The following is a 22,715-nucleotide window of genomic DNA, read 5'->3' on the forward strand; positions in this document are numbered from 1 at the left end:
TACAAGAGATAAGAGACATCGACCGTCTCCCCCCAGCCAGAGACAACAGAGCATTAGATGACCTCTCTATCAAGGTACAGTCCCTGGTAGGGATGCTGGGGTCCCAAAAGGAAAAAGGGATATACGAACTGTACGCTAACTCTAATGTAGAAAGAATATTAGAGAAGCTCCCTCCCGCCCGACAAGAGCGTTTTCGGCGGCAGAGAGACCACCGTGACCCCAATGGCCCAGAGGCATCCCTCCTAGACCTGTCTGAGTTCCTCGCCAGGGAGGTCAGCAGCTTACGACTGGACACGTTCGTATGGAGTGGACCAAGCCCAAGACCAGGACCTCGGGGATTAAATGATAACCGCCGGTCGGTGACCGTTATGCACCAAGCCGAATCAGTACCGCAGCACAAGAACCATAACACCCCCTCGACGAAAGAGGAGTGGAAGATTGAATGCCAGTACTGTGAAGGGGAACATCGGCTGTATCAATGAGACACTTTCGGGAAGCTGACCACGGACGAGGTGAGTCAGTGGATCAAGGACCACCGCCGCTGCTTCCGCTGCGCGCGCAGCCATATGGCAGCTGAGTGCCGCTTGAAGAAGAAGTGCAGCAGGTGCGGCGGCGCCCACTTGGAGGTCCTGCATGACATCAACAGGCGTCCGCCAGGACAACAAAGTGGGCCCGTCGCGGTAATGTACCAGGCCGAGGCGGTGGCACCAGTACCGAAGATCCACCAGACCGCCCCCTGGTGTCCCGACTGCTACAGCAGACACTGGGAGTCACAGTGCTACTCGGACGACCGCGAGTCGGCACCACTCCAGAAGATCCAAAGCAACCGACTAACAGGAGTGCTCCACATTGACCAGCATAGCGGGACCCCCCCGAGTGCTCATCAAAGTGGTCAGAGTGCTCCTGAGCTACGAGGACAAGGTCCTGGACACTTACGCCGTCCTGGACGATGGGTCTGAAAAGACTCTCCTCCTCGCTTCCGCCTCAGCCCAGTTGGGCCTGCGGGGTGCCAAAGGTACCATGACAATACGCACCATCAGAAGAGACCAGAAGACCATAAAGGGTGAAAAGGTCTCCTTCAAGATAGCAGCGGTGGACCAGCCAGAGAAGCAGTATAGTATTACCAACGTCTTCACCAGCCACGACATAGGCCTGTCTCAGTACACCTACCCCATCCCACAGCTGATGGCGAAGTATGTGCACCTACGTCAACTACCTATACCGCTTATCGACGGCGCCACACCGACCCTGCTCATCGGCTCCGACCACGCGGACCTCATTCTCCCAATTGAGGCGGCCCACATCGGACCCAAAGGATGCCCAGTCGCGGTTCAGACCCGACTGGGGTGGACGCTCCAGGGCCCCCTCTACGGACTTGACAGTCAACCCACGTCTACACGCTGCCTGCACACAAAGGCGAGCGACACCGGCCACTCCCTCGTACAGCCCGTTGAGAGGCTATTGACATTAAGCGAGAGGCCTGTGAGAGAACCGTGGGCACAAGAGGGAGTTCGGAACTCCACCCCCCTCAGCTGCGCTCCAGACGTAGCTGACCTCGAACCCAGCACCCCAAGCGACTCCTTGATGGGGCGGCCGGAACCGGCCCCTCCTCAGACGGGGTACAGAGCAAACAAGAGAAACAGACGGAGGAGGTGGAGGCGCAGCCAAGCACAGATCAAAGCAGTCTCAGGCCCGCTTCCTCCTAACCCCCCTACCATCCCTTCCAGCCCGTCAGAAGCGGGTCAAGGACGGGGACAACTTAAAAGTGGACACAGTCGTCATGATCATAGACCAGTCACTACCCCGAGCTGCGTGGCCGGCCGGCCGCGTAAGCAAAGTGATCACTGGTGCCGACGGAAAGGTCAGAGCGGCAGAAGTGCTCGTCCAGGGGCGGACATACACCCAACCTGTGGCGAGGCTGATAGAGTTGCCAAGGCTCCCCGACTCGCTTAATGACGACCATGATCCACTGACTTTGTGAATTGCCCTACTCCTCACAACGGACATTGAGTAGTGGACAGTGCGGTTAATCTGTCTCTGCTTATCTAATTAGGTGCGGACTAATTAGGAGGCGGCTGTTACAAAGGGTCAGATTAAACCGAATATATATATTTATTGCCTGAGATCCCATGTATAATATTTGTATATCGTTTGATATCCCTTGTATATTCTTTGTACATATACACGGAATATCCCTTTACCTGGTACAGGACAGACCATAATATTTGTTCTCCTATTGGAAGCGATCCCCTAGGCGCCACGGCCATACCCCCCAATGTCTAGTTCAAAGTCACCGCCAAGACATGACTGGACATGACCGGCTTTGCGCAGGAATACGAGACAGAAATGAGGTTGGCACTAGATTATTCACCGTACGTATAAATACGTCGCAGGTGGATACAGCAGCACTTAGCCTAAAGTCAAGTTAACCTAGAAACGTGTTACCCTCAAACGTTAAAGCCTTCATCACGAGTCAACGACCAAGTGAAGTGAGCAACCGTGCATCTAAATAGAGCACTTATAACCGCGTGCGAATAGGACAGTAAAAGTGTCAGAGCTTAGTGGAATAACGTCAAGTTCGACCTAGTTAATGTACAGTACCGCGCACCGGAGAATCTACACCGGTGAATGCAGAGCCTTTTCCGGCTGGATTATTGCTTTGGTCCTGTGGCTGTTGGAGCGGAGGAGAATCATCTACACCCACTACTGTGTGGGATTTACCCGTGAGGAACATCACTCGAGCCCGTCTCTAGGAGAGGCTGGCTGGCTTTCACCTATGCTGCACGCATACTTGGATTATAGCTGCTGCTTTCGTCTGCCGATCAAGGGAGTAATGTACCGCCTCCCGTAGCTGGAGCTTATTGATTCCCTGTTGATCCAGAGTTTGCATTCGAACATTCCTGCCCCCTGCTGGCCTACAACCGGTGGGAACCCCCTTAGTATCTCCCGCTGCCCTACTAGTGTACCATAGATATAATTCCTATGATACAGGTGGTATTCATTATCTCCTGCGTAATATTCTAATGGACTTACGCTCTTGACCTATTCATGCACATTCTTCGCCTTACAAGCGCGATTCTCAAGTAATGTAAGATAATCTTCGTGCTGCTAATAAATATTATTCTAACCCATATTTGTTGTGGAACCGTGTCATTGTGGAGGTGTTCATCTCATATACCTGTGTACTGTATGGCCAGTAGTAATGTACATAAGACAGTAGTGGTTTAATGATACCATACTTATTAATACAGTCAGGGAATTGTACCCCTCAGTTACAGTGACCGTAATAATGTTTTTGTTATAAGGCTCTGCAAATGTTACTGAATGATGTAGCAATGTATTTCCAGCTAAATTGAAATAATAAACAAATAGGGTCTCAATTAAATATGTGGTAGAAAAAAGAACCTGTGGGAGGATTTCAACAAGATAAATGCGACAACAGTGAAAAATATTTCACTATAATATTTCAAAGCAAAAAAATAAATAAAAAAATTATATATATATATATTTTTTTTTTAATGCTGCCCCCTGTACCTATGAAAATGCCCCCGCATGCCTAGGGTTGCCTACCCCTGGTGTACACGATGATCCAATAGCTATCCTAGCCACCAGGCTAAAGGCAAGCCTAGCCAGGTTAGCATTTGCCGGTAGCGGTTTTTTACAGAGCAGTATGGTGTTTGGATAGAGCGCTACAGAGCAGTATGGTGTTTGGATAGAGCGCTACAGAGCAGTATGGTGTTTGGTTAGAGCGCTATCCAAATGTTCTCTCAATAAAATTCATTATGTATTTTTAATCAAGTACTTGGTGCACCACTTTCTGGCCTTGCAAAGTCCAAGCTGTTTTTGGCTGGGCTCCGCCCATACTCGCAATGCGCTTTGAGTGACGGTAGATACCTGTGGTGGAGAGAGAGAGAAGAGGCTCTCACACGTGAGGCGTCAGCAGCCTGGCCAATTTGTGTGTGCGTGTCTGTGTGTTTTCATGAGTGTCTGTGCTGACACATGGTTCTGTGGGACTAATTAATTTCGCCGCGGGGGGGGGGGGGGGGGGGGGGCATAATCCCACGGGACAATGCATTGGTAACTTGTTTAGCATGACAAGATATAGCCTGTAAATATTATTGCACGGATCGGAATACGGCTCACGCGTGGGGTGCGCTATGATATTTTGCAACAAGTTGACAGTGATACAGCGAGTGCTCTCTTGACAGAGAAAGAGACATAAGCCCCCTCTCTCTCAATGCAGTGCGCTCCGAGACTCGCACCGTATGAGCCTGTCTGTCTGTCTGTCTGTCTGTCTGTCTGTCTGTCTGTCCCTCTCTCTTTTGAGGAAGTGCTGACTGACAGGGACACTGCTTCCGCATTATTTCCACTCGCTCCGCTTTGATCATAATTTCAACGTATCAGTTGATTGTGGGCGGACGGTGGCAGATCAGCGCCTACTTATGTCAGTGAGCGAGTCAATTCAGAATGGCTTGGTTCAGTGGGGGAGGTTCATGTCTGAGCTGAACTGAAGAAACGGGACTGGCTAGAGATTTCACATCTAGTCAGTGTTGGTAAAAGGCCATTTATAAGATAGGGATGAATGAAAAATAAACAGATTGCAGATGGGTACAATACAGTACGGCGCAATACACACAATTGTTAAAGGCCCACTTGCATGTTGTATTTTTGTTCAATAAACAATGTGACTAGGCCAACGGTGACTTTCATGAAGAGGGGAAATTCTTTTTTTCGAAATTGACCCAGTTTTAGCGTTTTTAATCAAACATTTTGTCGACCCAACCACAACCACCATATTTTAATCCATGGTTCATAACGTGCGTGTTGTCATCTTAATGATGACGTCACAGCAGGTACAGGGCAGCAGGGGGCCTGAGAATCACAGGCAGGTAGTGGCAGGAAGCAGAGCCTTCTTGTTATTACTAGGCTAGCCGAGGAGCTAGTATCTGTTTCAAATGCAGTTGTAGCTGGTCCATCAAAGTCTCTCCGACGATTAAACCCATTTGCGTCTTGTAAGGCGTCCATTTGGATCAAGGAAATAGCTTTCTGCACTCGTCAAACTCCATTGTAGTGGATCAGAAGTAGGGGAAAGTTACCGGCAGTGACGTCACAGCACTGATAGCGTCTGATAAGCTTTTTGATTGGCTCCATACATGTTATTCGTGCGTGGACATTTTTAAACCCTTTCTGAGTGGAATTTCCGGCGTCAAATGGAAAAAAATAAATAATGAAAATAGATACCAATGATGTAAACTACCCATAATTGAAGAGTAGGGTTTAACCTGCAAGTTGGCCTTTAAGGGGATGCAGACCAGAGAAAGACGTTTGTCTTGTTTACATCAGGGTCCCCCATTTTCAATTCAAAGTGGGGACCTTTAATGTTAACATTAGTGAACATGTGATACGTCTAGATGTAGACTTGTGTGCATGCGTGTTTGGAACCAACCGTTGATGAATCGCAGACTGGCTCCAGACAGAGAGTGTTCGTCGAGGTAGTCCTGTCTGTCCTCTCTGCTTCCCAGCTGCTGGACTCTCTTCCAGCCCGACACGGCCCTGCTGAACACCAGGTAGTCGCTGTAGCTGGAGCCACTCAGGTCCTCTTTAGCCTGCGTGACGTGGGCGAGGGGGTGGGGGTGAGGTGAAGGTAGACAGGAAGATCAGATGATCAGATGAAACGCAAACTGATGTTCAAACTAGATGATCTGTCTTTGGGTTACTCCAAGAAACCACAAGATATACAGTGTGTCCTTTTTAAAAAGGAACACGCCAACATTTAGGGAAATTAGCTTACCGTCTTCTCCAGAGAGAGACAAGAAGGTAGATACCAGTTTCCTCTCTGTGTGTTCAGTAGAAATCTATCTGGCTGCATGTTAGCCTAGCTTAGCACAATGAATGGAAGCGGACATGGCCGGTTAGCCTTCGGGAGAGGTGTTAGTTGGACAATGCCTAGGCTAACAGACCATGTCCGCTTCCCAGGTATAAATACGTCTAACTATAACTGTGTGTAGGGGGGCATTGTTGAAAAACAGCATATGGGATCAGTGAAGACGTCTAACCTTGGTGACCCGCGCTCTGTTCTGCATGCTGTTGTAGAAGGGGTCTCTGGTCAGACAGGCTACGACAGACAGCAGGGGCAGGACACAGCGGAACATGGCGGCGAGCACCATCACTTTACCCAGCCGCGGGTCAGAGGCCATACAGGCCACACTCTGTCCTAGAGGCGTCAAGGCCTCCGTGCTGTCCAGAACCCCTGCAGCGGGGGGAGGGCGTGGGCACAAGACGTTCAGCACATGATAGAGACTTAGAACACAGCATGAAGGGCATAACAGCCACAAGCGGCTAACGGAAAATACTGAATATGAGCAGCTCAGGGTCGCTTACCGATGGCTTGTAGGTTGCTGACGGCATCTCTCACAGAGCCTTTCTCTGGACTGTCCAACACTTGTGATAAAAAGTGTACAGCCTAGACGCACAGAAAAAGACATAATAAATCACCCAACATGACTTCATCTTCTAAATCTAAATTCAAATTCTTGACCTCCTCTCAGTTTTCCTCGCCTTACCTTGCAGCCTGGACTGTGGATCTTGGTCTGCACCACCAGGCTCTCCAGCTGGGTGCGCATGATCTCGGGGACGGGGAAGGTATCCATGGTTTCCAGGCGTTCCCGTGGGAACAGGTGGTATGCGTTTCCTGGCTGGCAACGCCCGGCCCTTCCTCTTCTCTGGGTGATGTTGGAACGAGAGACCCACACCGTCTCCAGAGACGAGACCTGGAAAATCGAATGGCGATTATGATCCAAGGATCAAGAAAAAGGGGGCGGAGTTTGAGATCAAGGTTGGTTACATGTTGGGCGGTTAAATGGATCACCGACCTTAGTGTGAGGGTCGTAGTTCTGCTCCTTCTGGCTTCCCACGTCCACCACGTGAACTATGTCGTCTATGGTGATGGAGGTCTCGGCAATGTTGGTGGCCAGGACGATCTTCCTCTGGCCCTCCGGGGGGCGCCGGAACACCTCCTGCTGGTCTGCCACGGACATACTGGAGTGTACTGCGGAAGAGGAAGGAAAAGAGAGGTGAAATTCACCTCCTGGTCTCCAACCTCACCCCCTTTTCTCGGGGCATGTGATAGTTCAATCGTGTGAGCGCGTGCAGGGCGGGACACAAGAGACAGTGGAAATATTTTTTCTTACATGGTAGGATCATCTGTGAGCCGGAGCGGAAACTGGGCTTCTGCTCGAGTTTCTCCTGAACCTTCTTGATTTCCTGCCACCCGGGGAGGAAACACAGCACTGCACCTGAGGCACGAGGGAACCCAGGTTAGACTTATACACATGGAGAAATAATGACATTATAAAGGGATACTCCGCCCATTTTAAGAAGCCTGACTGATTCGTTACAAATTGAGAGCCACGCCAGTCCATCCAAAAAGCGCTTGCCATCTCTTTACTTTTTTTTTTATAAACAGCTTCATAACTGTTGCACAAGACTAACTATATAGAAGGAAGGGCGGCTAGGTGGTGTAGTGGGCAAGGCGCTCGCCATCAACGCTGGAGACGCTGAGTTCGAATCCAGCTCTCGGCGTTGCTATCAGCTTGGCTGGTCGTTCATACTAACACAATTGGCAGTGTTAGGGGTGGGAAAGCTGATGGGTGGGTTCCGGGGCGTTGTGGACAGCGACCCCTACAGTTCGGTCGGGGCGCCTGCACAGCGAGGGTAGGATCTGGAGGGAAGTAGTGTGACCTTCCACACGTTACACTCTCCCGGTGAGAATCTGAGCTGCCAGGCTGGCTGCCGGCTGGCTGCACATGCGTCGGAGGAAAGCATGCAACAGTCTCCGGCCTCCCGGACCAACAGTAGAGGGGAGTGCGCAACAACCAGGAAGGGGGTTGGGAATTGGCATAACGACTAACAGTGGGATGGGAGAAAAATCAGAAAAAAGGAGGGGGGAAAAAGATTTATATTCTATATAGAAGGACTTTGTCAGAGACATGCTTCATAAACCATTAACTTCCACCAGCATTGCTAACACAAATGCTATTAATTTCTACTTCCAATATACCGTAATTCCTCTAAGAGTAACCGGTATTCAATTAAAAACCGGGTCTCTATTAATGACCGGGTGCGCTGTTGAGCTAAGCAATTATAAGCCGGCCTCCTAATACAAGCCGGGTTTCATGTATATGCTGGCCTGGCTATGCAGTAAATACCATATAATGGTATGGTGTTAATGTTTACCAAGAGAGTAAGCCTACCTCAGAATTGTATAAAACGAAGTTATTATTATTATTATACCAGTATTGTGATTGCACTATTTTACTTTACTTTTTTTGACCACCTGTAATTGCACTGTTTACTACCGTATTTCATACCAATAAATGAACCCAGTACATTTTACTGGGTTCAAACTGACACAAAATGTTGATTTATTCATTATGATCTGTTTGAAAATTAGAAATATAGGCCTCTCTCTTATACAAGCCTCCTCCTAATACAAGCCTGGTATCAGCTACAGTTGAAACAAATACAAGCCGGGGTTACTATTAGAGGAATTACGGTATATATATTAAAAAAAAACTAAACACGGCTGCAATTCCCTCCAGAAATTCACAGACATTATGGGAAATACGCTTACAGTCTTCTCCAGAGTCAGACAAGAAGATGGATACCAATTTTCTCTATCCGCTAGAGGAAAAGCTATCCGGCTGCAAGCTAGCCTAGCTTAGAACAAATTAATGGAAGCCGATATGCATCAGCAAGCATAGCTTAAAACCCCCAGGAGAGGTCAATAGCTAGGCTAGCTGATCCATATCCGCTTCCATTCATTTGTGCTAAGCTAGGCTAGCTTGCAGCTAGATAGCTTTACACTGAACGCACAGAGAGGAAATTGGTATCCATCTTCTTGTCTGACTCTGGAGAAGACGCTGAGCACATGATGGTGGCGTGTTCCTTTAATGAAGACAGTGAGCAGTAAAGAAGTGGCTACCTGGCTCCTCGTGTCGGTCTATGTGCTCGATGACATCAGCCACCAGGTCCAGGTCTGTGGAGGCGTCTTCTCTTCCCCCCTTGAACAACACACACCAAGAGAAGAGACTCATGACCAACACACACCAAGAGAGGAGAGACTCATGACCAACACACACCAAGAGAAGATTCATGACCAGGGCTTGACATTAACTTTTTGGCTCACTAGCCACTGTGGCTAGTGGTTTTCCAAAGTCACTAGCCACTCAGCATTTTCACCAGCCAAAAATCCCCACACACGCCGATCATAACCCAACATTGTGATTATTAAAATGATCATGTGAAAATGGGCTTCAGACTCCTTTTTTCACCACCGTGATGAATGTGTGTGTGTGAGTGAGTGAGTGAGTGAGTGAGTGAGTGAGTGAGTGAGTGAGTGAGTGAGTGAGTGAGAGAGAGACTAAGAAGAAACTAATAAGATCCTTGACTAGGTACAGACTCAGCGAGCACAGCCTAGCCATTGAGAAAGGTCGCCATAGGCAGACCTGGGCCCTCATGCATCAACGTGGACTTTGAACTTGACCTACTTCCACACGTAAGCACGGAATGTAGAACTAGCGTACGCACAGGGAAGTCGGCATTCATCACACGTGCGTACGCAGGCTCTATGGTCCTCCGTGTTGATGAATACCACTTTGTTCTACCGTCAATGCTCGTGCATGATTATCCATATATGGTCATGAAAATGAGGAAACACCCCCCATGGGATGTGAAATAATGGACCGACCCGAGCGGGACTCCGAGAAACTCCACGGAGAATTCACTGCTGTCGAACCAAGAAGACACTATCGCGTATTATGATTTATGGGATAAATAATAAAAGGCGGACTTGTAAACGGTGATGTCAGATATCAACGGCTCCCTAAAACCATTGCTGCAATTCTGCCTGGACAGCTCAAAATACTAATAAAGACCGTTCGTTGACCACTGTTTGTCGCTGGTTGTGTGTCATTATAACCGTGCTGTATGAATGCCTTTATTAGTTGTGTTCGATTGGCTATATGATTTTTAGAGGCATCTATTTTGTTGTCGGCTAATAAAGACCGCGCTGGAATATGACTGCCTTTTCCCGTGTTGTTTGATTAATACCCACGGATTAAGGTTCTCCTCAATTCTATTCCAAATCGCGATGGATCTCCCGTCAATTTTCTACCTGCTGCATATGATTTCTAGAGGCATACTACAATCTATTTTGATGTCAGTATTGGGTAGCCTATATAAACAATATAATACGAGAGCATAGAACAATGAATCTCACTGCATGTATGATGTATCCTGCCTTTCAATACATGAACTTGAATCCCATCATATAGTCTGTCCACTATCTGCATGGTGTCATTGCAATGCGTTTTCTATTCTTTCTTGTACAGTAAAAAGGGGGAAGAACACTATATTCATATGACTTATTCTGCTTACAGCTTCGAAATTCCACTTGTTTTGTTTAACGTAAAGCCTTTTAAATATAATCAAAACGTTCCCGTGTTTCGGCGGTCTGTGCGCAAAATAATAACGAGTTGAGCTTTATGATTTATGATGAATTGAAAATGGGGGACCCTGATGTAAACAAGACGAAAGTTGGTCTGCATCCCCAATTAACAATTGTATGTACTGAGCTGTACTGTACTGTACCCATTCTGCAATCTGTTAATAAACTTTTCAATCAATCAATCAATCAAGCTACGCGGAGCGCAGTCAGTCAGTAGCCTACACCCCGTATATTCCGATAACGCTATATAAACCATGAATGAATGAATGAATGAAAACTTTATTAACAGATTGCAGAATGGGTACAGTACAGTACAGCTCAATACATACAATTGTTAAGGGGATGCAGACCAGAGAAAGACTTTCGTCTTGTTTACATCAGGGTCCCCCATTTTCAATTCATCGTAACATATATGACATGCTGCATTCATTCTGAGAGAAAGATCTATTATTCCAAATGCTATTTATAGGGTTTTGACCATAATTACACTACTGTTGCTATCTTACAATGAACTATAATGAACTACGGTTCATACAGAACATCCAGTGTTATTATGCACAGAAGCTCATTTCCTTGTTGTAATAATATATTCTACCACTGGGAGCTAGGTACGCCAGGTCTGAAATGTGCGTAGATGTAAGCACGAATTCAAGTTCAAATCGAAATTGATGAATCCCACTCTTTGCTTAGAAATGATCGTACGCACGGGTTACGCACAGATCTGTGCGTAGAACACGTTGATGCATGAGGGCCCTGGCTCCCAAGAGAAGACTTCTATGCACCCACTGCACACAAGATGAGGTGGAAACTGAGCTCCACTTCTTAACAACCTGCCCACTATACCAAGACATCAGAGACATATACTTCAACCTGCCCACTATACCAACTACCAAGACATCAGACAGAGACATATACTTCAACCTGCCCACTATACCAACTACCAAAACATCAGAGACATATACAGAGAGAGACAGAGAGAGAGAGAGAGAGAGAGAGAGAGAGAGAGAGAACGTATGGAATTCAATGGAAGAACAGAACACAGAAGAATAGAACACGGTAGAATAGAATGGCTAGGAAACAAGCCATGTTTGATCTGAATGGTAAATAGACTGCAATTATATAGCAGCTTTTAACCAAGAAAGAGGCATCTGGGGCAGCTGTCCATGGTGCTGAGAGCTAACTCAGAGACCGCAGTAATAATGTGCAGCATATTATTTGCAAGTGCTATCTTGACTGAGAGGGTGGCCAGGACGGTGTTAGTCTCGAGCCCTTATGCTTACATGAATGTGGCTAGCAGCTAACAAACACCGTAATATTAGTTTAATAATACACGTTACATAATACATGTTAGTTTGTTTACTTACAAATAGTCTGTCTGGTCTCATTCTCTTTTCTGTTTGTCGATGGTTCAGTTCACCCGGTCTTTTCACAATATTCCACCACATTGTAACGTTAGCCAACTGTCTGTAAAGTAAACTATGGATGAGTTGGTCGCACTAACTAACTTAGTTGTCGAGCTATTAACGTTAACAGCGTCAGCTGTCACACACGGAAGCAACACGACGAAGTGGATGGGCCAATGGAATGAGCACACTGTGCGCACCCAGTCCTCGTGGGATTTTAGTACTATAATAGTATCACCTGGATTGACGTGATTATTCCAAATGCCCTTTGTAGACTACAATGTTTTTTTTTCATAGAAAAAAAAGGCACCCGCCGAATTGGCGGGTAGAATGACGCATCTACCCGCCAATGACGAATTCTACCCGCATTGGGCGGGTGTCAACGTCAAGCCCTGCTCATGACCAACACACACCAAGAGAAGAGACTCATGAGACGTGAGAAAGATCCATCCGTTGTTTGGGAAGGAAAAAAAGTGACTGATTCTTGTTGATGAAACTGAAGACAATGGATCAAACGTAAATCTAACAAGGAGGCGCGTTGACTTGACATGACACAAAGCAGGAGGGAAGATTCTCTCTGAACACCAAAGTACCGTGCCTGTGAGCCACCACTAGGGGCAGAGTAGCTAACCATGAGTGACTGAATGTATGTGTGTGTGTGTGTGTGTGTGTGTGTGTGTGAGTGAGTGAGTGAGTGAGTGAGTGAGTGAGTGAGTGAGTGAGTGAGTGAGTGAGTGAGTGAGTGAGTGAGTGAGTGAGTGAGTGAGTGAGTGAGTGAGTGAGTGAGTGAGTGAGTGAGTGAGTGAGTGAGTGAGTGAGTGAGTGACATTGCTGGTCTACGGCATGCTTCGAAATCGACATAACCAAAAGAAAGATCCTCCAGACTCTCACCCGTCTCCTGGTGTCCACCCTCACTTGGACCGGAGGGGGGCGCCCCATCTGCCTAAGCACCTCCTCCAGGTACCGGTCCTGGACCGGGTGCATGAAGCCCGGCACTTTGACTATGGGAGCGCCCCCGAAGTACTCGGCCAGCCTCAGGTTGTCCCCGGTGGCGCTCATCAGCACCACCCGCAGGTCGGAGTTCTCCCGCAGGGCGGGGCGCAGCAGGGCCAGCAGCAGGTCGGTGTTGATGTCCCTCTCGTGCACCTCGTCCACCACCACGTGGCTGACCCCGCGCAGGGTGGGGTTCCCCTGCAGCTTTTTCAGCAGCACGCCCACCGTCTGGAACAACAGGGCCCCTCCGCTGTGCTCCGGGGGACGGCTCTCCAGTCTCACCTGGGAGATGGGGACGGGGCAGGAGGGACAGGACAGGAGGGAAAGGACAGGAGGGACAGGGCAGGAGGGACAGGAGGGACGGGGCAGGAGGGACAGGGCAGGAGGGACAGGGCGGGAGGGACGGGGCAGGAGGGACGGGGCGGGAGGGACAGGGCGGGAGGGAGGGACAGGGCGGGAAGGACAGGGCGGGAGGGACAGGGCAGGAGGGACAGGGCAGGAGGGACAGGGAGTCATTACAACGAACCAGACGGTAGGTGGAGTAACATGGAGGTAATAGGAAGGTAGGTACATTTAGCTGATACTTTTATACAAAGCGACAAGTCAGCAGGAAGGGTATGACTCCGGCAGCTAAGGGTCAGTAACATTGTTTGTAAAACAGTGTTTAACTTGAGTGCATATTAGCATAGTAGGTAATAATAATATTATAGTTTTGCTAACTATTATAGTTATGCTAATATACACTCAAGTCTGTAGCACAAGTATAGTCAAGGTAGATTCCTTAGTAGCAGAGTGCATAATAGTAAAATACTGTACAAAAGTTTAAATTATGTGATGGTAATCCCTCCCGTATATATATATAATTCTAATAAACAACAACAATTTAGGACAAAAACCCCAGGATCAACGTGTCAATCGTTTTGTTTACAACAGCAGTCACGTCTCACCTGATAGCCGACACAGTGTTTCAGAGCCGGGCCCATCTCGTGGGCGACCCGATGGGCCACTGACACGGCGCTGATTCGCCGAGGCTGGGTGACCAGGACGTTACACCCCGCCCCCTCTCCTCCTCTGACACGGCCCTCCAGCAGGAAGCGGGGAATCCGCGTGGTTTTGCCACAGCCCGTCTCCCCGGCGATCACAACAACCCTGGACGACTCCACCGCGGACACCACGCGCTGGCGGTGGGCGTCGACCGGGAGCGTCACCCCCAGCCCGGGGTTTGCCCTCTCCCACTCGCGCTGTAGGTCGGTGTTGAGCCGCTGGGCCTGCTCGCTGGACAGGGGTCTGTACGGCCTGCCTGTGATGACATCCGTCACAAAGTCCTCCGCCTCCTCCACTTCCTCTTCCTCTGCCTGCTGGTTTTGGCTCTGCTGTCCCCTCTCCTCTTCCTCCTCCCACAGCTTCTGCACCTCCATCGCCGCTGGGTACTGCCGGTGTAAGAGTATCATTATACTACACCGAGTACTGATGTTCAGCACAAGACAAGAGTGTCATTATACTACACAGTAGGGGTGGAACGGTTCACAAAATACATGGTTCGGTTCGTATCACGGTTTTGTGGTCTCGGTTTTCGGTTCGGTTCGATATACGTTGTTTAAAAAAGAATGTATGCAACACTCCAAAAATGTAAACAACATGCTTCTCATTTATTTAACACTTTCTCTGCCACGCTTATATCCATCAATGTTTGATCACTGCCACCAGTCTAAGCCTATGGAGATGTTTACCTTCTTTGCAGGGCTATAACTTTTTAAATTGTATTGATAAATTGACATTACTATGGCCCATTCAACATCGATTATCTATCGTTCAGGATGTAAGAACGTTTTACTTTTTCATTCACACATTCATACAAAAATACCGTCTAGAATATAAATATGTTTTTATCGTTTTCTGCAGTAAATCCTAGAATGTGAGATATAGGCATAAATGCATATATACATTATCAAATGCCATTTGTTGCCGATACACGCTATTAGGGCTGTCCCCGACTAAGGATTTGGATGGTCGACTAGGATTGGCCAAAATTTGCCGTTAGTTTGCCGTTATTGGTCGACTTAAATTTTTTTTTTTTTTTTTTTATCATTCCATTTGGGCTGTGGGGGGTGCTTAATGTCTGAAGGAGTCGACTGAAGGCTTCTTGTCCTCTGCAAAAGCATGCAATTGGTCCACTGATGGATACATCTTGATATTTGTCTAGTATAGTGTGTTCATTAGATGGGTGAAATCCTCTTTCAGTGCCTCGGTGCCTGTTTTCGTAGGCAGTTAGCCTCTGGTATGCGTGCCATTAGCGTTAGCCAGCCACGCTTCTATGCCTCTTTTCTTTTGAAAAAAAAAAAAAAAAAAAAAATAATAATAATAATATTTTATTTTTAATTTTTATTATATTCGACTAAGAGGTTGGCCAGTCGACTACGGCCCCTTTCGACCGATTAGTCAACTAATCGATTAATAGGGGTCAGCCCTACACGCTATATTAAAATGTTCAACTGTACATGGTCCTAAACGTTATGACTGATCATGCGCGGGTGAACGGAGGGGGGGGGGGGGGGGTCGTTAAATGATTTATGTAGTATGGGTGATATATAGATCAGAGCAGTTTGCATCGATAATAATAAACAAAAACGCTGAAACTCACGGCAGCCTAATCTTACCGTTGGGCGATGATACTGGAGCAAACAGATCCCAGTTATGTGATGGGGATCGAGGCGATCCATTTCCGGTTTGTATAATACTAATACACGCCCAAATCATGTGGCTTATTGAGTTATGGCAGCGATCCATATCCACGGTGTGTGTCTTGAGTCCTGGGATGATATGCAAGTGGCCGGACGGATTTAGGAGACGCACCGATATGTTTGGCAACTCGCCGATCATCCACCAGGTGGCAGTGTTGAAGCGTTGCAGAGTTGTGCCGAGTCCCACAGCATCATACAAGGCTCCGTGAGTGAAATATGAATACCATGGCGAAAATATGATCAGAATAATGTCGTACGCCGTGATCTGGATCGCAGAATTCGCATGAACTTGAAACCCGTTGTATGACGTTATTGGCGGAGAAAGTGTTAAGGGGAACTATTTGACTATTTTTTACTATTTGGGCACTTTTACACAATTCCTGTGAGTCTATGGAACACCTCTGTAAGGTTTTTTTCAAAGAAATTCATTGTTTTGTATTTCTAATCAAGTACTCAAAAACAGCATTTTTCTACCTCAAGATCTTAAAGGCCAACTTGCAGGTTAAACCCTACTCTTCAATTATGGGTAGTTTACATCATTGGTATCTAATTTCATTATTTATTTATTTCCATTTGACGCCGGAAATGCCACTCAGAAAGGGTTAAAAAGGTCCACGCACGAATAACATGCACGGAGCGAATCAAAAAGCTTATCAGACGCTAGCAGGGCTGTGACGTCACGTCAGGCAACTTATGCCTTATGCCTGTCCAGGTCATAGTACTACTGGCTATATGGCTCTGGCTAACGTTACCCTGCTAACGTTAGCATTATGTCTACTGTCGTGAACCATTTTAAATCGGGCCATGCAAAAGAGTTTGGGGAACGAGTAAAATGTGCAGGTCCCCTTCTCAGACCTGTGGGGCAAAGCACTGCACACACATCATGCCGGCTAGCAAGCTACACGTCCCAGCATGTTGATACGATAGTAGCCCCTTTAGCTGCACTCGGTGCATCAGTCACGAAACGGGCTACCACGATAGCTATTAGCTAACTAGCGTTAACGTTGCAGGCTCAGACACCTTATGATTACTACTGTTGTCGTGTCCGTGAGTTCCCTGGCAGAATACTGGACGGGGGTGTGCAGGGAGGAGAGAGCCATTTTGAATCGGGCATTCGTGCCGGCTGGCGGGCTGCACGTCACGGCATGTTGATGGGCATGAACCGGTTGGGATTCGAGTGGACACGGCCCCGCTCGGTGCATCAGTCGCGAAACGGGCTGCCACGATAGCTGTGGGCTAACTGGCGATGACGTTGCAAGCTCAGGCACCTTATGACTACTGCTGTTGTCGTGTCCATGGGTTCCCTGGCAGAGTACTTGTGAGGACAGAGGTGTGCAGGGAGGGGAGAGCCATTTTGGAACGGGCATTGTTGGGAGTTTCGAGAGTGCTGGCTACCAAGCTAAGCTAAGCTACGTTAGCTGGCTTAGCTACTAACGTTATATACACAATATGTACAACGACAATGATTTACATTACAAATATGGTAACGTGGTTGTGGCGTTTACAAATAGTGGTTAGCTTTAGAGATGAATGGCTATGATCACGGAGCAATAGTGTTAGGTGAAACAGATATTTTCATTCATCACTCCTCGGCTAGTAGTAGCAAGGCTCTCTGCTTCCTGTCTGTGACTCTCAGAGCCCCTCGCTGCCCTGCACCTGATATGACGTCAGCATTGAACCATGGATTAAAATATGCATGTGCGTGGAGCTTGTGGTTTGGTCGACAAAATGTTTGATAAAAACGCTAAAACTGGGTCAATTTGATACTTTTTTCCCCCCTCTTCATGAAAGTCACTGTTGCCCTAGTCACATTGTTTATTGAACAAAAATACAACCTGCAAGTTGGCCTTTAAGCCGTTTTGAGGCTGGGCTCCAACCGCTGTGTGGCCTGGTGGCAACTGTCACATCGACTGCCACATTATTATGCAGCTGAGAAATCTCTGACATCACAGATATGCACATTTTCAGATGCACATTTTCAGATGACTCAGTTCAGTGAGGGTGAATATTGTGAGAGGAGAATTGGAAGAATGCGCCAATATGAGAATTAGAGACATAGATCCTATTAATATAAGTCCACATAGCTAGGAAACAATGCTAAACACTGAAAAAGGCCATTTATAAGATAGTTCCCCTTTAAAAAAAATAAAATAAAAAGTTTACAGTGGTTTGCCTTAAATTATGTTTGGCACACAAAGACCGAACTGACATTTGACAACTACATTTGTCAAAGTATTAACTTAGTGGCAGTGCAAACAAACAAAATAATTAAACCTTTCTATTTTTGTGGCCACATTATAGACAAATGCCATCAACATAAAGTATGCATATGCTCAACCAGCACTAGACTTTCCTTTCCACCCCTACTACACAGGGTACTGATGTTCATCACAAGACAAGAGTATCATCATTATACTACACAGGGTACTGATGTTCATCACAAGACAAGAGTATCATCATTATACTACACAGGGTACTGATGTTCATCACAAGACAAGAGTATCATCATTATACTACACAGCAGGCCTGTACGCTGCGATGATATGATCGCGAATTGCCCCTTTAATTGGCCGTTGCGATTGGTAAATATTATCTGGGGGCGGGCTTGCGAGTAGTGCTTTCAAGCCTTGCATTCGCATTTCACTCCTAAATTATCCAATGCGTGTGATGACGCCACTCACGCGAGCTGTCAGTGCGACACAAGAATCTGTCGGCAATGAATGAACTTACTGCGATCACCGATAGCCTGAGTGAAAAAAAAGATTTGCGCGGAGTGAATCTGGGTCACGCTATATACTTGGAACTTGTAGTCTATCGTGCGATTAAAGACCAGGTCCCTATCTGCGTAGTCTATACATCCAACACCAAATCCCATAATTCCTAGCGAAACGAAACTGAATATGGCCGCTTCCTTTAAATAATAATATGGCTCTTGCTCCGCAAGAACAACGGAGTGGATAATGGATATCAGTCAATTTTATGACAACCACGTCCGATGTGGAGAGATGATAAGATGATGATGATTGACGTGATGATGTGATGATTGATTGACGGGGACACGGAAACGTCTAACGTTCAGGATCAGCCATGCATTACGTGAGTACCCCACTATTAGGACGTGAAATACTGTCTACTTAAATTGACACCGCGGATCAATAAAGTATCAACCTATCTATCTAATAATGAGACGATATGAAAATAATATAATACTAATAATTGTCGGTTCCCCGTATATGAAATGAAATGACTGCTGGTAAAATCACTGTTTATTTCTCGTTTTGCATAGTATTACATTCCACTTCTATAAACAATCAAAGTCCTACCGTAAGAGCCTCATACGGGTCAATTAAACCTTTTTTATTAGTCTTTCCTTCGAGCTAAGTTGGACTGAACATTTCACTGTCAAAAGCGCAAATGTAAATAAGGTTGCGTTGCAACATTTTTCAAAATAAAGGTCATATATACAAATACCTCTCAATTCTTATAAAAAAAAAAGTCCCGGATATACATAAACATTAATTGGCATAGATCTCTATAAACGGCCCAACACATTGATCACTTTAGGCATACACTGAAACCAGTAACATCACAAATATGAAGCAGGTAATTACCCATACAAATAATAAACCTTTCATGAGGTTATTTACAATAATAATAATTCATTTGATTTCTAAAGCACTTTTCATTGTGAAACAAATGTATGCAGAGTTTCTTCTCCTCCTGATTAATGGTGTGTGTGTGTTGTGATGATCTCATTCAAGGAGCACTACACAAGCGCGCGCACACACACACACAGTTTGTTGTTTTTGTTCCATTAGTGATTTACACACTCTCAGTTGGTTCATTATAAAAGATACAAACCTGAAAACAAACGCACTTAAATGTTAAATAAAAGGACCACAGTAATGAGGCAGGAGGAACATATTTTTTTTAATAATGGTAAAATTGTTATTAAAAAATTTGCCCCTAAAAAATATTTTTTGCCCCTAAATTTCTCATTTAGGGGCAAGTGTGCCCCTAGTGAAAAAGCTTAGCGTAAAGCCCTGCACAGGATGTTCAACACAAGACAAGAGTGTCATCATTATACTACACACAGTACACGGGGTACTGATGTTCAGCACAAGAGTGTCATTATTATACTACACAGGGTACTGATGTTCAGCACAAGTGTCATCATTATACAGAATACTAGACGGGGTACTGATGTTCAGCACAAGAGTGGCATCATTATACTACACAGGGTACTGATGTTCAGCACAAGAGTGTCATCATTATACTACACAGGGTACTGATGTTCAGCACAAGAGTGTCATCATTATACTACACAGGGTACTGATGTTCAGCACAAGAGTGTCATCATCAGGGAATGTATTCCCAGTGTCAGACATATTGTGTCTGTTACTATGCTTGGGTAAATTGTAATGAACCAAAGGAGAATATCAATTCTTATTATTATTCTTTTTATGACTTTATTATGGCCAGGTCATACATCATCTATGGATCGGGCCAAATCTCCTCTTTCCAATGGCAGTTAAATCTGGATTTAGTTACAGGGCAGCAAAGACCGTGAATGAAATCTACTGTAAGTACAGTTACTTTTGTATAATGTCCATAGCTCCGCCATTTTTACCGGATGTGGCGCATTTCCCCCCCCTAGTCGTTCACAGAAAGGTGAATATGTCAATATTTATTTTTTCTCACGTCAAGCGGCTGCAGCCTTGACTGCAGCTGGTCTGAGCTGGGTAGTGTAGTTTTATGAAATTTCGACGTCCATCGAAAGGAAGCGTACCTGTGCGAGGTGCTCTCTCATGCTGTCCCTCAGGTGCTGTGGGATCTCCAGGGGGAAGGGTCGTCTCTCCCTCTCCCCGGCCTCCCTCACCTGCTCGCGGTGATACTTGGCGTGAGTCAGAGGCTTGTTATCGCCGTCCAGCAGCTCCAGCTCCTGGAGAGGGTCAAGAGATGAAGGAACGTTGAGGACCGGTGTGGTTCTCCACCGATCTGTCGTCACGCGGCACACTCACGTGACATGTATACAGACCTTTTCTAACTTGACGACATAAAACAATCTAAAATGGGCCCAAATTAATTTCCTGTTGCAATGTTTGCTAATATAATAGCTGACTTCTCCTGAAAATATCTATAAACATAATTATTTAAACATGAATTACAGTTGCATAAATATTTGGACATTGACACCATTTTCATAATTTTGGCTTTTCACTCCCAATGGAAATTGTGTTGATGTCCAAATATTTATGGACCTGACCATGTAAGATTTTTGTTTGACATAGATGTGTTCAATCTAAAGGCACACCAGTTGAGATCCACTGTTGTAGAATGGTCTTAAAGATTATAACTGCACCCGTATTAGGGGGTGGGAAACTGATGGGTGGGGATTGGGCGTTGTGGACAGCGACTCCTACAGGTCGGTTGGTGCGCCTGCGCAGTAGAATCAGGAAGTGTCAGGGGCAGCGTGAGCCTCCCACGTGTTACTCCTCGCCACTGAGAGATCGAGCTGCGCAGGTGAAAAGATGCAACTGCTGTTACCTCAAGTACCGGAGGGGACTCGTGCTATGTATGACTTAGTCCACATTGCAGCCGGCTTGTGGGAGGCAAGAAACAGCGTCCGTGACAGGGGAGGGTTGAATTGGATGATACGAAATTGGGATGGGAGAAAATATAGAAATGGGAGAAAAAGTGGATAAAAAAAAAAAAGATTATAACTGCACTGTAATTAGCTACTAGACCCATGCTACTAGACCAGCTTAGAACACCGAATGTCCATCCGTCACTTGGTCAGCAAGTTGCCTGAACCAAGGATCCCATTGCTCCAGTTGGACAGGGATCCCTGATCATGTTTCGTTTTATCCCCTCTCCAAAATTCATCCTCACCTTCATTTTCATACATGCTAGAGCTGCAGCTTGCTTCTCTGCGGCCAATTTGTTGTAGGACGTGGTCACGAACGTCATCTCCTCCGGCCATCGCACCGTTAGTTCACACGTCTTCATCTTCCTTCCTCCTGTTGTGCTGTATTTAATCAACTCCTGTAGAGAACATTTGTATTAGAATTGGTTTCACAGACGGTATTTATCATACTTTGTATTACAGTATTTTATTATTAACAAATGTTAAAGAGGACCAGACAGTCGGGGCGGCTACGTGGCGTAGTGGGCAAGGCGCTTGCCACAAATGCGGAGACGCTGGGCTCGCCTGTTCGAGCCCAGCGGCGCGCTCCACATTGCTTCCAGTTTAGCTGGTCGTTCATACTAATACACATTGGCCGTATTAGGGGGTGGGAAACTGATGGGTGGGGATCGGGCGTTGTGGACAGCGACTCCTACAGGTCAGTTGGTGCGCCTGCGCAGTAGAATCAGGAAGTGTCGGGGGCAGCGTGAGCCTCCCACGCGTTACTCCTCGCCACTGAGAGATCGAGCTGCGCAGGTGAAAAGATGCGACTGCTGTTACCTCAAGTACCGGAGGAGACTTGTGCTATGTATGACTTACTTAGTCCACATTGCAGCCGGCTTGTGGGAGGCAAGAAACAGCGTTCGTGACAGGGGAGGGTTGAATTGGATGATACGAAATTGGGATGGGAGAAAATATAGAAAGGACCAGACAGTCCAATATCCCTGAATTGTATTTCTTTATTGAGAATCTGAGGATGCTGGGTGGAGATGGGATTCAAGCAGCCTGAACCTGTGTGTTACTTCTGGGGGTCATACGAGTATTTTAGCAGGAAAGTAAAAACAGGAGAGACATCATTATTCAGGCGCTACTGACCTTGACTTTATTGTACGATGTGGCCACCTGGACAACCTGGTTGAGGACACTTTTGGGGCTCGGGAACAAGCGGAGAGCTTCAGAGACGGCGGACTGGTCCGCCGAGGGAATTGGGGATCTATTCTGTCCGTCTCTTGAAAATCTAGACACATGGACATTATCTGTATGGACGCCATCTGTCCAGGGGTCGTCCTGTGTGTCGTTATAGGCTGATGTTCGCACCTCTCTCCCCAAGCCAGAATTCTTCTCTGGCAGCTGATTGTTTGGACCAAGCACACCCAGTTCCTGTA

The 22,715-nt window shown here is 46.6% G+C and overlaps 1 protein-coding gene across 1 annotated transcript in view; it reads right to left on the reverse strand.

The window, feature by feature from the left end:
* The window catches only part of dhx30 (DEAH (Asp-Glu-Ala-His) box helicase 30), a gene marked incomplete at its 5' end in the record, with an annotated part of 54,291 nt that overhangs the window by 30,807 nt on the left and 769 nt on the right, over positions 1-22,715 (reverse strand). Inside the window, 12 exons of the mRNA XM_084327850.1 lie at positions 5,447-5,606; positions 6,057-6,250; positions 6,382-6,463; positions 6,564-6,770; positions 6,873-7,048; positions 7,191-7,295; positions 8,984-9,062; positions 12,802-13,185; positions 13,851-14,333; positions 20,434-20,586; positions 21,537-21,689; positions 22,426-22,710. Coding sequence (XP_084183976.1) covers positions 5,447-5,606; positions 6,057-6,250; positions 6,382-6,463; positions 6,564-6,770; positions 6,873-7,048; positions 7,191-7,295; positions 8,984-9,062; positions 12,802-13,185; positions 13,851-14,333; positions 20,434-20,586; positions 21,537-21,689; positions 22,426-22,710 — 2,461 coding nt within the window. The remainder of the gene's footprint in view (positions 1-5,446; positions 5,607-6,056; positions 6,251-6,381; positions 6,464-6,563; positions 6,771-6,872; positions 7,049-7,190; positions 7,296-8,983; positions 9,063-12,801; positions 13,186-13,850; positions 14,334-20,433; positions 20,587-21,536; positions 21,690-22,425; positions 22,711-22,715) is intronic.

The sequence above is a fragment of the Notolepis coatsorum genome (genome assembly GCF_963971535.1).
Source record: "Notolepis coatsorum genome assembly, chromosome: 13".
In the NCBI taxonomy this organism is placed as follows: domain Eukaryota; kingdom Metazoa; phylum Chordata; class Actinopteri; order Aulopiformes; family Paralepididae; genus Notolepis; species Notolepis coatsorum.